At 37.4% G+C, this 17450-nt stretch overlaps 1 protein-coding gene across 2 annotated transcripts; it reads right to left on the reverse strand.

Annotated features, from left to right (window-relative positions):
• Positions 1–6143: 6143 nt before the first annotated feature.
• On the reverse strand, positions 6144–17450 carry mios (missing oocyte, meiosis regulator, homolog (Drosophila)). 2 transcript variants are annotated; one of them, XM_026924627.3, is made up of 11 exons: positions 17324–17450; positions 13761–15298; positions 12964–13062; positions 12629–12883; positions 10664–10833; positions 10505–10570; positions 9507–9665; positions 8269–8421; positions 7972–8176; positions 7613–7742; positions 6144–6282 (listed from the first exon to the last, which is right to left on the reverse strand). In XM_026924627.3, the coding sequence occupies exons 2-11, from the start codon at positions 15073–15075 to the stop codon at positions 6192–6194; spliced, it is 2643 nt and encodes an 880-aa protein (XP_026780428.3). In that variant the 5' UTR covers positions 15076–15298; positions 17324–17450; the 3' UTR covers positions 6144–6191. The 2 variants fall into 2 exon arrangements, with proteins under 2 accessions (XP_026780428.3, XP_026780427.3); XM_026924626.3 differs by lacking the exon at positions 17324–17450 and adding an exon at positions 15897–16007.

Consider the following 17450-nt stretch of genomic DNA (forward strand, 5'->3'; position numbering starts at 1 on the left):
TGTCTGTCTCATGCACTTAGTGTTTACGTACCATCAACCAACAAGTAAAGTGAGCTTTAGAAATTAACACAAATCATCAAAATGTTGCGATGTGTGAAACGTTGTGATGTGTGTAATGGTGTGAAATGGTGTGAAATGTTGTGATGTGTGAAACGTTGTGATGTGTGTAATGGTGTGAAACGTTGTGATGTGTGTAATGGTGTGATATGGTGTGAAATGTTGTGATGTGTGATATGGTGTGAAACGTTGTGATGTGTATAATGGTGTGATATGGTGTGAAATATTGTGATGTGTATAATGGTGTGATATGGTGTGAAATGTTATGAAATGTGTTATGGTGTGAAATGTTGTGAAAAGTTGTGATGTGTGAAATGTTGTGAAATGGTGTACAGTACGCAGTATGCAGTCTATAGTATGTAGTATACAGTCTACAGTATGCAGTCTACAGTATGTAGTATACAGTCTACAGTATGTAGTATACAGTCTACAGTATGCAGTCTACAGTCTACAGTATGTAGTATACAGTCTACAGTATGCAGTCTACAGTCTACAGTATGCAGTCTACAGTCTACAGTATGTAGTATACAGTCTACAGTATGCAGTCTACAGTCTACAGTATGTAGTATACAGTCTACAGTATGTAGTATACAGTCTACAGTATGCAGTCTACAGTCTACAGTATGTAGTATACAGTCTAAAGTATGCAGTATACAGTATGTAGTATACAGTCTAAAGTATACAGTCTACAGTATGTAGTATACAGTATGTAGTATACAGTCTACAGTATGTAGTATACAGTATGTAGTATACAGTCTACAGTATGTAGTATACAGTATGTAGTATACAGTCTACAGTATGCAGTATACAGTATGTAGTATACAGTCTAAAGTATGCAGTATACAGTCTATAGTATACAGTCTACAGTATACAGTCTACAGTATGTAGTATACAGTCTAAAGTATACAGTCTACAGTATGTAGTATACAGTCTACAGTATGTAATATACAGTATGTAGTATACAGTCTATAGTATGTAGTATACAGTATGTAGTATACAGTCTATAGTATGTAGTATACAGTCTACAGTATGTAGTATACAGTCTACAGTATACAGTCTACAGTATGTAGTATACAGTATGTAGTATACAGTCTATAGTATGCAGTCTACAGTATGTAGTATACAGTCTATAGTATGCAGTATACAGTCTACAGTATGCAGTATGCACTCTACAGTCTACAGTATGTAGTATGCAGTCTACAGTATGTAGTATACAGTATGTAGTATACAGTCTATAGTATGCAGTCTACAGTATGTAGTATACAGTCTATAGTATGCAGTATACAGTCTACAGTATGCAGTATGCACTCTACAGTCTACAGTATGTAGTATGCAGTCTACAGTATGTAGTATACAGTATGTAGTATACAGTCTATAGTATGTAGTATACAGTATGTAGTATACAGTCTATAGTATGCAGTCTACAGTATGTAGTATACAGTCTATAGTATGCAGTATACAGTCTACAGTATGCAGTATGCACTCTACAGTCTACAGTATGTAGTATGCAGTCTACAGTATGTAGTATACAGTATGTAGTATACAGTCTATAGTATGTAGTATACAGTATGTAGTATACAGTCTATAGTATGCAGTCTACAGTATGTAGTATACAGTCTATAGTATGCAGTATACAGTCTACAGTATGCAGTATGCACTCTACAGTCTACAGTATGTAGTATGCAGTATACAGTCTACAGGATGCAGTATACAGTCTACAGTATGTAGTATGCAGTATACAGTCTACAGGATGCAGTATACAGGATGCAGTATACAGTCTACAGTATGTAGTATACAGTATACAGTCTACAGGATGCAGTATACAGGATGCAGTATACAGTCTACAGTATGTAGTATACAGTATACAGTCTACAGGATGCAGTATACAGGATGCAGTATACAGTATGCACTCTACAGTATGCAGTCTACAGGATGCAGTATACAGGATGCAGTATACAGTCTACAGTATGTAGTATACAGTATACAGTCTACAGGATGCAGTATACAGGATGCAGTATACAGTCTACAGGATGCAGTATACAGGATGCAGTATACAGTATGCACTCTACAGTATGCAGTCGTTATTAAGGACACTTCCAGCCCTGAATCACCAGATGGCGCTGTTGCACAACACACCTGCATTAACACGAAGAAACAGCAGAAGAAGAAGAGCAGCTGCTCACCTGGAGAGACGCCATCATGCTGCAGGTGATCTCTGAGAAGGTATTAATTAACACATTTTCAGTCTTTTTAAACTTTATACACTTCATATCAGTTGAAATTGATGTATATTGTTAAAGTTTGGTAGAAAAGTGAGCGTTTAGACTTTCACACCTAGCGAGCAAAACCAAACACAGCTCAAGTAAACAACTGTTTATTACATTTTATAAATTATTACAATTTAGAGTAGTGTTTTCTGTTTAAAAGTGTTTTTCTGAGGGAGTATTTTTGCATGAGTAATATTTTTATTATAGGAGTTAAAGATGGAAAGCAAATGTCTTACACACACCTACTAACTGCAGTAACTTCATTTACTGATTGATTTAAAATTACAACACAAACTTTGTAATAACAAAAAGCTTTGAAACCCTAGTAAACACTCATGTAAAGCTAACTCCAGGGTCTAGAGCTTCAGTAAGAGTGTTCTGGTAACATTAAAAAGACAAAAAATTCAATATTTTCTAACTTGTGCATGTAAAACCAAATGCACCACATGACATTCTTTTTTTTTTTCTTTTTGTAAAAAAAATATTCTGTTTAAAATTTTCAGAATAAATTCAAAATTTCATTGCACATTTAAAACAAAATGCTCTACATTACAATCTGTTATTCCTTCAAACTACAGCAGATAGAATTGGAAGAGAAGTGTTTTGTTATATTTTTTTAAATAGTTTTTCTTCATTTGTTTATGTTTTGAATTGTTAAAAAGAATAAAATTTACATATAACGCCTAGAGTGCTAGAGCAAATTAGAGTTTGAAGCTAAATATTTTTTATAATTAAAAGTTAAAAAATAAAAGAAATAGAGTTTTTTTTTTTTTAAAAATGGAGTAAGTTATGAATATAAAACCAAGTGCAATATATTGTTAACTATTATTCTTACCAATGACAGGAACTAGATTTTGAAAAGTAGGTTTATTTTTAGTTTTTGTTTTCATCTTTTTTTTTTTTTAATTCAATCATGTTTTTAATTAAGGGTTATACATATACCACCAAATTAATCTTTTTAGCACAGCAACATGACAATCCCTTTTTTTGTAAATTTTTCTAATTTTAAATTTAAATTTTAAATATTTTGAAGTTTACAGGATAAACATATAAAATCAAATGTACGTATAAGACAATTTATTGTTCCTACTACAGCAAACAGATTTCAAAAATAATTTTTAAAAATATTTTATTTTATTTTAATGGTTTTATTTTTCAAAAAGATAAGTGAATGTTGCTCATGTAAATGCACAGTTTAGCATTTTATTATTTCTAACAACTACAGCCATTAGATTTTAGAAAGAAGTCTTTTTATTTTAATGGCGATGAACAACTTTAAAATTCAGTGCTTAACTTTTCAGACGTTTAAAGACAAGAATGTTGCGTTTACTTGTAAGTTGTAATAATTTCTGTTTTATTTTGCTTGTTTTGCACAAAGTTAAACTGAATCATTAAATTAAGAAACAATCTTTAAAATGAATTTGATGTAGTAAGTAGGTATGGAACTGCTGTAAATGGTAGTGCAGATTAAAATCAAACTATCATTTTTTTTATTTATAATTGAGAATGATTTGTTTGAAGGAAAATTAATATTCTACTTAAAAATGGTGTGAAACATTTAACAAAATGTAATCTATTAACTCTAGTTGCTGTAAATCGGAGGAATAATGAAATGTAGAGTATTTGGTTTTACACGTGTAATTCCCACAGTCAGAAATTATTCACTGGCTACTTTTTTTAATTTACAGAAATAATTAAATAATAATAATTAAATGAATAATTTAAGAGTGAATGTGGTATAAATTTTTTTTTCCCTAAAAATCTGATTACTTAATATAGTAGGAACAATAGAATGTCGCGTAGTGCATTTGGTTTGTTTAACTCCTACAGTTGAAGAAATACTGATTTCTTTTAAATTTTGTCATTTTTGTAAAAGTAAATGTAAAATGTAACAGTTTTAAATAAAAATGAAATCAAACTATTAAAATTGACCCAAGCACAACTTTTCAAAATCTAGTTGATGTAGTTTGTAAGATTTTGTGGGATCCCAGTAGCATGCCATGTAATGCTTTTGGCTTTAGCTACATTAACTGTTTAATTTAAAAAAAAAAAAAAAAAATCCCAAAAATTAAACAAAACACCTACTTTTTAAATTTCTAGTTTTGTTTAATCATTTAAATTATTTTAAGCAGCTGTTAAAGGTGTAAAAATGCTCATCATTGCAATTTTCTTTAAGATGTTTATTTAACATTTATGGAAGGAGTCTCCAGTGTTAGTGCTTTATAACAGTCAGAGGTCAAGCTGTAACTTTTCTCACATATTCAGTCATTTTAGACAATTATTATTGCTGACTGGTGCAATTTTAAAATAGTTTTGAACACTGTTTGACATTTAGACAGTTTCACCTCCACCTCAGTTAATGAGTTGATGCTTATTATTCAACAACACAGATATTTAAAATACATTTATTTTGACCCCCCAAAAAAAGCCATCACAGCAAATGATCATATCCATGTGCCTAATACAACTGGTTATTCCTTCTTCCTTTTTTAAAAAAAATATATATATGTGTGTGTATCTTTTAGCTGTCTCAGGATGGCAGTCAGTTTGTGGAGAATTCAGCATTCAGCAGTGCCCCTGTAGTCCAGTCCTGCAAAGCCAGCACCGAAACCCGAGAGCTTCATCACCACCACGGCTCTGTGTGAGCTCAGCGATTACGACAAAGTCCTCGACCCCAGAACGACCAGGAACTCAACGAAAGGACACAAAGGTACTAGAGACGAATTCTAACACCAGTTTTCATTTCAAAGGTGCAGGTTGTAATTTCCAGGGCCCTCTGCTGTTTAACGTGGTGAATTGCAATCAAAAAAACTCACTATTGTTCTTTCCTTATAACTACTTTTGCCATTTAAGTTGAATTTTAATCATGTTTCCACTGCGGGGTCAGGGCTCGTTTCTGGGCTAGAAAAATTTAAACAAAAGCAGAATCCTGCTAGATCCATTGTATTGTTATATTGCAAATCAGACTTGTTCTAACTTGTCCTCTGTGCTGATGTTTGATTGTAATAATAAGCTACAAACACTTGTAAAAATTACATACTGCACCTTTAAACACCTATAATGTTGTTTTGTCAAAAGATGTAAACACCACGACAACAAACAATTTTCGAAAAGAACATTTTACTGCAAAGGTTAATGCAGTTATCTTGATGAACTTTAAATTGATAATAAAACTGGTATTAAATTGCAGCAGGACGTTTATGAACTAATTTTTTTTTTTTTTTTTTTTTTTAATAGGAAATGTCTGCTGGTCATTTTGATTCGCCCAGCGAGGTGGGGAAAAATACAGTCTACCCCTTGTGAGACCTGGTGCAGAGAAGCCCAGTGAAGAGCTGAAAAATCAGACCGTGCCCCCACATGACCCAGTGCAGCACTCTGAAAGCACAGCAGCCTTTATCTGAGGCGGTGCTGAAGCCCTGCATGGCACTCAGCGAGTCCAGTACGCCCAGAGACGAGCACACAGCTGCCTGACTCTACAAGTGACTGCTGCCTCCACACAAGCTTCTACAGACAGCGAGGACAAGCAATGCACAAGGTGATGGAAGACACTCAATTGAGCTGAACTCTTGCTCAAAACTGGACTTTATATACAGGTGATAAAACTGTTACAAACAGTCTGTAGAAGCAGGAAAACAGACACCTGTTAGCATGTGTTAGCAAGTCCTAGGACACGCCTTCCCCCACCCCCACCCCCCCAGTGGGTTTTTTTATGTTAGCGTGCTTTCACGTATGCAGTGTTTAGTCTGTATGACTAGGTCAGTTCATCTTGAAGTGAGGAGGTAGACGTAGCACGGTCGGGGCATCAGCAGGAACTGAATCCTGGTGTAGATGCGCTTGCTCAGGCTGCAGGACTGGACCACTGCAGGGCTACACCTTGTCTGAGGGCACCAGGTTACCCGTCGTGTCCAGCTGCATGCATTTACACGTGCACGCTGAAACCGGGCACTCGCTGTGGTCTCTACAGGAGAGAAGAGACACATTTTAGTGCCCAGGAAGTAGTGCATGCAGCGCTGGCACACTTCCTTACAATCAGAGATTTAAGCAGAGCTCATAGTCAGGATTAAAGTGTAATCAGCCACTCATTTCTTCAGACTATTGTAAGACTTGCTTAAAGTTTTAGCAAGCATTAAGCAAGTCTTACAATAGACTGAAGAAATGAGTGGCTGATCACACTTTAATCCTGACTATGAGCTCTGATTAAATCCTAAATATAAGAACACTTAAGCATAAAATAAAAACCTAATGTAAATTTAAAATTGTATACATTTAAAGTTGTAATGTATAATTATGTGCTAAAGTGAAATAAAAGTATTTGTGCTAAAATTGAGTTCCAGGTTGACCAAAATTATTGTGATAACAGCTACAATTAATCTCTATCTCTATTATTTTCCTATAACAGCACAAGACAGGAGTTTTATTCCATACACTCTTGACATTTTGTTGACTAAAAGAGTTCTCTCTCTCTCTCTCTCTCATATATACACACACACACACACAGTACTGTGCAAAAGTCTTAGGAACCCTATTTTTTTAGTACAAACTTTGTTATAGATTTTTGTTTTCTGACTTCTACATTATTGATTCAGTACAAAAACATTTTAGATTCCAAACATTAGTTTTCCAGCACAAAATTAAATGTTACAGAAAATGTTTATGTCAGTAAAGAAAGCAGCAGATTCCATAAGAGACACTTTTCAGACAGAAAAAACACAATGAAGGCTGCTGGGTTTCGCTGCAAAAATAAGAAGCGAGTGTGACAAAGTCTCCAGAAGAACTGTGGCTGCTTCTGCAAGATGCTCAGTAACACTTACAGCTCATTGCCTTACAAAACTGCACAAATTGTACCTGAGACTGTCACACCAAGTACTGACTTTGTTTCATTTATTACTGTTTACTGCTCTTTATAGTATTTTTTTCTAATGTAGAAACATTTAATTTCATTATTTTTGATTATATCTTTGCTCTACAGCATTTCCTTGCATGTGCCTAAGACTTTTGCACAGGACTGCATACGAGAGAGAGCTCTTTTAAGTCAACAAAATGTTGTGTATGGAATAAAACTCCTGTCTTGTGCTGTTATAGGAAAATAATCAACAACATGGTGGTGTGATGAAGTGACATTACCATCCTGAAATTGATTATTTTCCTATAACAGTGTGACTGGAAGCATTTTATTCCTCTTACAGCACAGCAATTTGCAAATGATTACCATTTTTAATTTAGTAATGAATAAAACATTACTGTTTAAATACAGCTATAATGTAATAATGTAATGTGACTGCGCTCACCTGAACCAGCTAAGCATGTGACCAGCGTGGCCTCCATGGCGACAGTTGTGGCACCACGTGAACCAGTTGTTGAACTGAGCGAGCTTCTTATCTCTCGGGAGGTCGACTTTCTCGTCAGACTTTCCCGTACCTGGTGAAAATCACGAAACTTCATTTACACGTTTCTGATTTGAATAAATTTGTATGTCAGTAACAAAAGGGAAAAAATACAGGTTTTAATGTGTGAGCTATTTTTACCCCCTGGTTCTTGCTAATTTATTTAACACAACAAAATCTAGCCATTAAGCTTTCATTCATACAGACATGTTAGCTCCTGTACTAGAATGCCGCTACACTAGAGTGTGCTGCTGATTGAGTACCTATGCAGGAGGACACTGGCGTTCCCATGTTCATGAGGCAGAGGGCGCAGCGTGGCAGCGGTTTTCGGCAGCCAGGACAGCTGGTGACCTTTGACTTGGTGGGCGAGCCGCTGACCCCGTACTGGCTGAATCCGCGGCCCTGGTGGGGCACGGTGGAGCAGCTGAACGATATGGACTTCCCGCAGAAGTTACAGCTCACAAACACCTGCACAGGAGAAGAAAGCAGGACATCTTTTATTAGGATCTCTTCATGTCGACCAATGAAGAACACTACTTAGAGCATCAGTGAGGTCTTGCCTGAGCGAGAGGCTTAGAGCTGGGGTCCAGTTTGCTCCTGTGGATGTCAAATTCGGCCCGTTTGTGCCAGAACCTCCAGGCGTCCAGCAGGTTGCGGTAGTTCTCGATCCAGCACTGTACACGCGCGTCCTTCACCACTTCAGCACTCGAGCCCTGACCCCACCCACACACACACACACACACACACACACACACAAATCATTGGTTTATCCCAGCATTATTAAAGCAGAAATCTCACTTGTACATTTGCCCTTAAAATGTTATAATTTGTTACAACAATTCAGCATTTATAAAAATTTCTTCATTCCTCACATTTCTTTTTTATTACAGGAATACTCCAGAATATTTGAATTTAATCGTTGGACGCTCTATCCAGCTGTGCCTTCTTTGGGAACTGTTTTCATTGACGGAGTAAAAATAAACAAAATATTTCATCACATTGTGTCTGAAATGTCAGTTACTTGATATTAATTTCTTGTTTATAAAACTGTTGTATAAAATCAAAATCACACTTGCAGTCGTGCCTTTGTAGTGAATATCAGCACATCTGCGTTTACCTGCAGCGCTCGTGCCTACAGCCGAGTCACAGCCATGCTGATATTCACTACAACAGCAGTCTTGCTCGTGTGATTTTGCTTAAATATAAAAATAGACAAACTGATAGCTTTGCATTTAATAAAAATGTTAATTAAACAAACAAACATCTTTGTATAAATAAAATGAAACAAAAATTCTATGAGATAAAATGATAACTTTTGTCTTTTGTACTATAAACATATTACAATGTTTTCTAAAAACAAAAAAAAAAAATCAGTCAGTCAACTAATGAAACAATCAATTGAATTTATTTAAAATGATTTAAAATGGAATATCTTAAATTATATTTTTCAGCATGGTAAAATGTAATTTTTGTAATAATAAAAAGGAATATATGTAAAGTACATAAAGTCTGGGCACAGCATATTAATGTTAAATAAAAAAAATAGTAAATTAATGAATAAATATCTTAAAATACAAACTGATTCATTCAAATTGACGGATGGAGTTTTCGGTTCTTTTCTCAGTACAGACAAGCACGTCAAAATTCACCTCACTAGTAAGGTCTGATGATATAGGCTACAGGTCTGATGAACGCTGGAGTACTCACTTGAATCAGAGTTGGGCTTTTGGAAATACAAGAAAAATGTGTGTGTGTGTGTGTGTGTGTGTGAAAGCCCGTGTCTGAGAGGTTGTCCTACCCTGAGCATGCAGAAACTGGCGGTCTGCACGTCTCCTGTGCGGTCCACGTAGCTCTCCATCAGATCTACTCCGTCCTTCGTCAGCCCCGTCAGCAGAATGCCCTCCAGGTTCCCCGCCTCCTTCATCTCATTGGTCAGCTTATCAATGTACCGTGACAGCTGACACCAAACAGCAGTAAACAATAAATTAAACACTGGTACAAATAAATCAAATATATGAATGAATTTTAAATAAATCAATCAATAAATAAATACGCAAGCAAGCATGTTAAAATAAAGCGTGTTAATTTTAGTAATTAGAAATTATCATATTTAAAAGGACAAACTGATAACTCTGGGTTCTTACCATCTATCTATCTATCTATCTATCTATCTATCTATCTATCTATCTATCTAAATAAATAAATAAATAAATAAACCAAGCATGATCATTTTAGTAAAAAGAATATCCTTAAAAGACTGATAAACCTATCAACTCTCAGTATAACATTAAAATGCATACAGAGAAATGTTTTTAAAATAATAATAAATATATTTAATAAAGAAAATATTTTTCAACATGTTAAATATTAAAATGCTACGTAAATACACAATTAATTAATGAAGTATCCAAGTAAGTACATAAGTATGTACACAAGTACTTATGTACGTATATACATAAGTAAGGATGTAAGTATGAAAGTATATAAGTACGCAACTAAGTATTTAAGCAAGTATGCAAGTAAGTATGCATGTATGTTACACTTAAGTATGTAACTAACTAACTAATGTTAAGTTTATTAATAAATAAAAGCATATCCTTAAAAGAAACTGCTAACTCTGGGTAAAACATATTAAAATGTATTCTGAAAAGTACAACAAAAATATTCAACCAATCAATATATTTAAGATTTTTTTCCCAACATGTTAAAACATCCTTAAAAGACAAACTGATGTCTCTGGGTACAAGAAATTAAAATGTATAAAGAATGAACAAACAAACGAGTAAAGGTTTTTACCTGACTGTCGTTGAGGAACATACAGGCGAAGGCCACTCTGTCTCTCACAGCCACGCGACTCTCATACTGTTACAAACAGATAAATCCTGACTTAAAGCCACATTCATTCACTGCGTTACATGCTGTATTCTGAACACTGATGTGCGTCTCGTTACACACCAGCACTGCGTCGTACGCCCCCGGTTCACTGGTGAGGAAGGCGAACATAGCGCACAAGTAGGGCTTCTTCAGCTGCAGTCTCAGCGTGCTGCACATCTCCCTCCACAGAGATGTTTTCTCATCCGTGTATCCCGACAGAGCCATGGCCACCACGTTCAAGTTCAGGTCAGCTGGATAACACATCAACACATCAACACAGTGAACGCTGCAGGCAGTTACACTGCACACATGTTGTGTTAAAGTATCAGGGTATTTAAAATTAGTGCATTACACACGCCTTACTGCAGTACATATAAAGAGACTTGATTGTATTTTTTTGTTAGGATTCATTTGTATTATATTTATACTTTATTATCTCTGCAGTATAAGTCTTTTTTTTTTTTTTTCATTTTAAGGCTTAGAAGTTTTTAAAGAAAAAATGATCTGCTAGGTATCGATACTCAAAGTTTCAGTTTCAGTATCGGAAAATAATAAACGGTATTGTGCCATCTCTTGCTTTATATGTTACCGTAAACGAGAAATTTCTTGGTCAGGGATTCTCAGCGCTGTTAAGATTTCATACAAGCCATCTAATGACATTCGGCATGTCACACACAGGCGCGGTGCATTAGAGCGCGGGCGCACAAACTACAACCTTCTGTGGAGTTCTGCTCCAAGAAAATTCAGTGCAATTCTAAAATAAGGCAAAGCAAAGCTATAATCATTCTGTTATACTGCCCAAGACTCAATAACTAGTCTAATAAGACGAGACGTTCCAGTGTTCATTCTTCATAGTAATGCTCCAACCTTGGATATTTGCAGGTATGTTTATCTCTTTTCACTGGTCAGCATTTTAACTGAACAGGAGTCTCAGCATGTACATGTGACTCCCTTCATCGTGTTTATTTTAGTAGTACAATAAGCGCTGGAGATGGAAATCAACAGAAACCGCCTAATTCAAATAAAATGATTTTATTTTTATTTATATGAGATGACAGTACCAGTATTTCTTTTCTGATACTGAATACTTGAGTATCAGCTGATATTGACACCCATCTGATTTCTTTAAAATCTAATAAGCTTTAAAATAATTTTAAAAGCTGTCATAATTGAAAAGACAAAAAAAAAACAGGGAAAAATATGACCTACACAAAATCACAGCTTTTATTTAGTTAAACACTTTCACACAAATCACTTGCATTGCAAATATAATAAAGCATTTATATAAAGATCAATCCTAGCAAAAAAATAAAAATAATAAATACAATCAAGTCTCATTATATAAACATTTAAATTTTTTTTTAATCCGATTCCAATATTTTCCTATTTATTACAGAATCAGATCACATTCATTCTTTTTTTTTCTCTCCCATATCCAATCTATCATTTTTTACTGGGTATCAGATCAGTGCCTTCTTTAATACGGTGGTTTCTAAAGTACTGCACTTCTCCTGAGTATCTGAGTGCTGAGAAGGAATATTGCAAAGTTTAAAAGAAGGACATACTCAGCACTCTCATGGCTGGATCAGGAAGGCTGTGATGGACATGCAATTACACGCATAAAACCAGATGTGTTTACACGAGTTCATCATGAGTGAGAGAGACGATTCCATGTGTGTTTACAAAGAAATGACAATCATGTAGAGCATGGTTTGTATTTAAATTTACGTTTTGCTAAAAAGTGTTAATTTCCTCTATGTATGGAGACTTTTGGGACACGCTGTAGCTTTCTCACTAATTGATTTCAAGAATGACAATGTATTTACCAGACCAGTTCTCCCCTACAGGATGAGCAAACTTGCTTCTTTGCAATCGTACCATCTTCACAGCGTCATTGTAATGTTAGTGAAAACGGTTTAAATAGTCTGTAACTATACTAACTAACTATACTAACTAGTTGTATAGCCGCATCTCTGTAGTGTTAAATACTGTGGTATAAACTGTACGCGGTACTGTATTTTATTTCAGTAATAAAGAAGCCTGTACCTTTCTCTGCTGAAGCTCCTTTATGGAGGATCTGGATGGCCCGGCGGATGTCGAGGTTGAAGAGGGCCACAGAGGCGGCTCGCTCCCACTCTCCCTCCTGCTCCAGAGACCTGAGAAAGGGCTCGACGTCAACGTCCGGCCCGCGACTGATCCAGCCGCACAGCTGCAGAGCCAGGCTGCGCTCCTCGCTGTGGTACTGCGCCACGTCTGTCGGCCTCTCGGAGCCCTTCCAGCAGCGCCGCAACTCTGTAGTGCCTGAATGAACATAACACATACATAGGTCTGAATAGCCATGTCATATATGCTACTATTCTGCTGAAAACTGAGCTACTTACCAGAGCAGGATTTGACAATATTCTTGATGCCTGAGTAGATCAGAGACTGTTTATTTCCCTGCTGTCTCTGCTCCATGTCCTCAGTGTACTGCTGCATGAGTGATTCTTATATAGGAAACTTTTACAGGACATACATCAACCTTCATGATGAAAAGAGGTCATGAAGAGCAATCGCGTTAAAATTAAAAGGCGTAGTTTACCACATAAAGTGAGCACGACTAGCAGAGAACAAAAGGAAGTGGAGGATGTTTTTTCTTTTTGTCGAATGCTGTGTTTTTGGCATTTGCAATCGCTCGCTAGATTCTCAGTTTAATTAAATGGAATATTCAGATAATGATTAAGTGTCTATGATGCACATGTAAAACAATGAATAAACCGTTTAACAAATGACAAAAATATGATCACGGTTGGCAACAATTAAAGGAAATGATGCCCGAGTTGGCTCTTAAAGGAGCGGTTTGTCATTTTAGGGCCCTCTGCTGTCTGTTAATAGCCATGTGAGGGAAAAGGGGAAAAGGGGTGATGCTGAGCATCTCTGTTTGCATATTTCCGGGCCACAAAAACATAATCCAAAGTTTGAATGAAAAGAAACTCACCAGATAGATTACGTTGCAAAAATTGCAAATTGTATTTTTTCTAAAAGTATCTTTGAAATGATTATAGATCTAGAATTAGTTTTCAATATTACAAACTGCATCTTTAACTTTTAGAGCACAATATATGTGATAAATATCAACAGATTTTCATGTACACTAACACAGAACTGGTCTTGATATTAAATAGCTTGTAAAGGATATAATGCAAAGTGTACCAGAGGGACCTGATCTGGGGGTCGTTCCCACCAGCCAGCAGGTGGTTCCTCCACACTTGGACGGTGTCATGGCCGTAGCGCGACTGAGCACGCTCCCTCATTTTAGTGGCGATGTCTTTCTCAGCGGTGCCGCCGTCTCTGACGTCTTCAGCGCACTCGTATAGGTGGCGTCCGCACGCCCAGACAAGGTCCGTGGTGGAGCTCCAGGCCAGCGAGATGCGCTCGAACACAGTAAAGTCACTCATGGCGCGATTGGGTGCTACCACCACCATGCGGTTTTGGGCAGACGGGTGCCAGGCGAAGCTGCTGATGACGCCGTCAGCGCCACCGCCCGGTTGCACGCCTCGTTCGATCACCGTGGGCTCGCTTTCGTCTGAGCCGACGGGCCCTGTGGGGGCGTGCTGCATGTCGTAGAGGCGCACAACGTTGGCGTCACGTGTCAGCGTAGCCAGAAGACCGGTGCGTGTCGGACACCATGCCACTTTGGTGAGCGGCTTGGCTTGCTCAGGGAGTGTAAACGCTGGCTTCTCAAAGCGCCGCAGGTCCCAGATGGCCACCTGGCCCTCGAAGAAGGACGCCACACGCTCAGGGAAGTGCGGATCCACCGCAACGCCTTGCACGACTTTGGTGTTGACGAAGGTCTTCTGGCTGGTGTTGCGCAAGTCAAAAATGGCCAAGTTGCGATGCATTCCGGCGAGCAAAAGCTTCGGGTGGTCACGAGGCAGCCAACAAAGAGATAAACACGCATCGTTTTGTCCAAGCTCATACAGTGGTTTTGTCACCACCATGCCAGAATCGGCATCTCCAGAAAGACGGAGCTTCTCAGCCGGTATGGCTTCGGGAGAATATTTACTACTGATGTCCCAAATCAGAACGGAGAAATCAGCTCGATGCTTATCCAGTCCCGCAGCAAGCCAGTTGCTGTCCACTGGGTTCCACGCCAACGTATTACACTGCCGTGCATGCTTAGGTACAAACTCCTTCCCCATCAGATCCTTGCATTTGGAGTTGTGGCTCTGTCCAAGGCTAGTGAGCACCACTCGACCGTTAGCCTGGCCCACAGCGAGCAAACACTCCGGCTCGTGCTTCGGGTACCAGGCTACGCATTTCATATACGGCGTGTCGGAGTTAATGGCCAGCAGCGTCGCCGCCGTCTCCTCGGATAAAGGCAGCGCGCCAGCTTTAGCCTCTGAGGTGCCGACAGCGCCGATTCGGTACAGACTCAGCTCAGAGTCGCAGATAACAAAGCGGTCGGCGTGATGCGGCGACCACAGGATGTCCGGCTTGGAAGCGCTCATCATGACAGGAACGTTCAGTGGCCGATGCTTTGTATAAGAGGAGCGCGTTTAGTGGTTTCTCATTTCTCCTTCATCTCACATGCTGGGTTTAGTGAAGTCAGCTAGATGCACAGGTATAACACCTTCAGGATCGTCCGTGATTAGAAGAAAGGAATGGCACTAACTAGTGCACTACATAGTGAAAATGATGTGGTTTGGGACACAGTTACTCTGTTGTGCTTGAAATCTGAAATTAGATAAGAAATTTAGCACCAGTGAATCTAAATGTATAGAAACATACCACATTCACTTAACTGAATTTAAACATATATAAATTGTTTATTTTTGTAAATTGTTCGGTTTAATAAATAAACAGGGATTTCTTTCCAATATCCACCAAAATACAGATAAGGGTCAGTTACACTAGTTAAGTTATTAATATTGTTATTGCCAATGTGCTAATTAAATTTCACAGATATCGTGATACTACAAGATATCGCGAGACTCACTGTACATATTTTTAGCTTAATCTTACAACGTTACAGAATGAGAAAACAAATATTTATAAGTGTCTTAAAATGTTTTACAGCAGTTTTCTGTCCACAACGTCTCTATAATCACTCAGAAATCGCTAAACAGGTGTTAGCATTAGCAGTGGAATGAGACTGAGTGTGCTAACCGGCTAGTTATGCTAGCTCTCAGTGACACTACGCTAGTTTAATGTCATTTAGAAATTTCCAACAATTCAGTCCCAGTTTGGCTTCAAAACCACATTCGCTAAGAATAAACCGCGCCTTATCGGCGACTACACGCATAAATAAAATGTTTTTAAAGTTTAAACTTACACTTCACACCCAAAGGCATCGCTGCTCATAAGTTTTTGTCATGTTTACGAAGCGCGTGCTCGCGCCGTGACGTCACGCGCCGCTATTAGGCTTCAAAAGAAAAGTCAGCGCGAGACACTCACGCATCTTCATGTTATTATTATTATTATTATTATTACAATTTTATTTTCTTTTTGTGTGTGCACGTTTTACAGATTTCCCCTTCGTGTCACAGAAGTTACATGCAAACTTTTTTATATTTCAAAGCTTTTATCTAGAGGAGTGTATTAAGTCAGGAATGAAGCACTGTGTGTGTGTTGTGCAGTTTTAGAACAATAATCAACAACAACGACCCCATTAGCAAGTGGAGTCACTGTTATCATCTCAAAATCGATTGATTATTTTCCCATAACAGAACATCCTGATGTGTTTTATTCCTCTTACATCACTGTAACTTGCAAACTATTCAATTTTTTTTTCTTAGTAAAAATCTACATTTTTATCCATTTACAGTTACATTTAATGTTTTGGAATATCCAGTTTAGTTTTGCACAAATAGCTCCAGAATTGTATTTGGCTTAATAAGTCTCTTCTGTATATTATCTCAGTATATTATGTCTGTCAAAAACAAATCCTCACGCCTCCAACAGAAATACTTGATTACGCCACACACATGGTTTTGTGTTTTGTTTTTTTTATTATTTATTTCTTCCCCTTCTTAACAGTTAACTGAATATCTCCTCATTAACTCTTACAAATTTTCAAATTAATGGATGGAGCATCACTAATTAAACATGGATTATATAAATGACTAAAACAATAAAATAAAAATTAAAAAAAAACAATGGATGAAACTGACATAAAAGCAAAGTTGAAAACATCTCTGTGTCTAATCTGTGAGAAAAAGAGGATTTATGTTGGTCTACTTTCTTTCAAACCTCCTCTGCTCTGCTGTTCAGTCGGCTTCAAAGCCCAAAACTCCTTCTCATTCTTGTCTTCAGTAAAAAGTTTATTCATTAAACATGACCCTGATCATAACTCGCTACATCGTTTAGCCCAGAAGGAACCATCGTTGATCCAGTTTAACTCTGAAAAATCTTAACTTGTTGACATGATGATCCAATCCTTTCAGATAATTAACAGAAATGAGCACCACTAGATCAGCTTATTAACATACAACACGCAGACTGACATGCAGAACAAGCCTAAGGCACAATTTTGAAACTGAACACTACTTTCCCCTGCAGCCGTGAATACGAGCATGACTCATCCAATATTCCACAAAAAGTCACGTCAAGAGACGCTAAACATGTTCTGCTGATTTCACGAGGCGTCTCATGAATAGTAAAGCTGTCACAAAAGCTGTCACACATCCTGATCTCCTAGCAATCACTGAGAAAAAAAAAGTTTTAAAAAATTAGCATATGGCTTTTTATTTAATACTTCACCCCAGTTCTCTGCCCACAGTCGCTCAGTGTAGATTTATGGCTTTCTGCTCCTCCATGAAGAGCCGAGACACGATGTTTTGTTTCTTTCAAGTTCTTTCCATGTCCTCCTCCGTTTCTGGCAGCATGA

The sequence above is a fragment of the Pangasianodon hypophthalmus genome, chromosome 22 (assembly GCF_027358585.1).
Source record: "Pangasianodon hypophthalmus isolate fPanHyp1 chromosome 22, fPanHyp1.pri, whole genome shotgun sequence".
Classification (NCBI taxonomy): Eukaryota; Metazoa; Chordata; class Actinopteri; order Siluriformes; family Pangasiidae; genus Pangasianodon; species Pangasianodon hypophthalmus.

Bases quoted from the DNA above. Each gene is read 5' to 3' on its own strand.
- mios (XM_026924627.3), bottom strand. From the start codon at position 15,075: ATGATGAGCGCTTCCAAGCCGGACATCCTGTGGTCGCCGCATCACGCC. The intron at 8,422-9,506 runs GTAGGACAACCT...GGGTGGGGTCAG, and splicing joins CCAGTTTCTGCATGCTCAGG to GGCTCGAGTGCTGAAGTGGT. The intron at 6,283-7,612 runs GTGAGCGCAGTC...TCTCTCCTGTAG, and splicing joins CACATGCTTAGCTGGTTCAG to AGACCACAGCGAGTGCCCGG.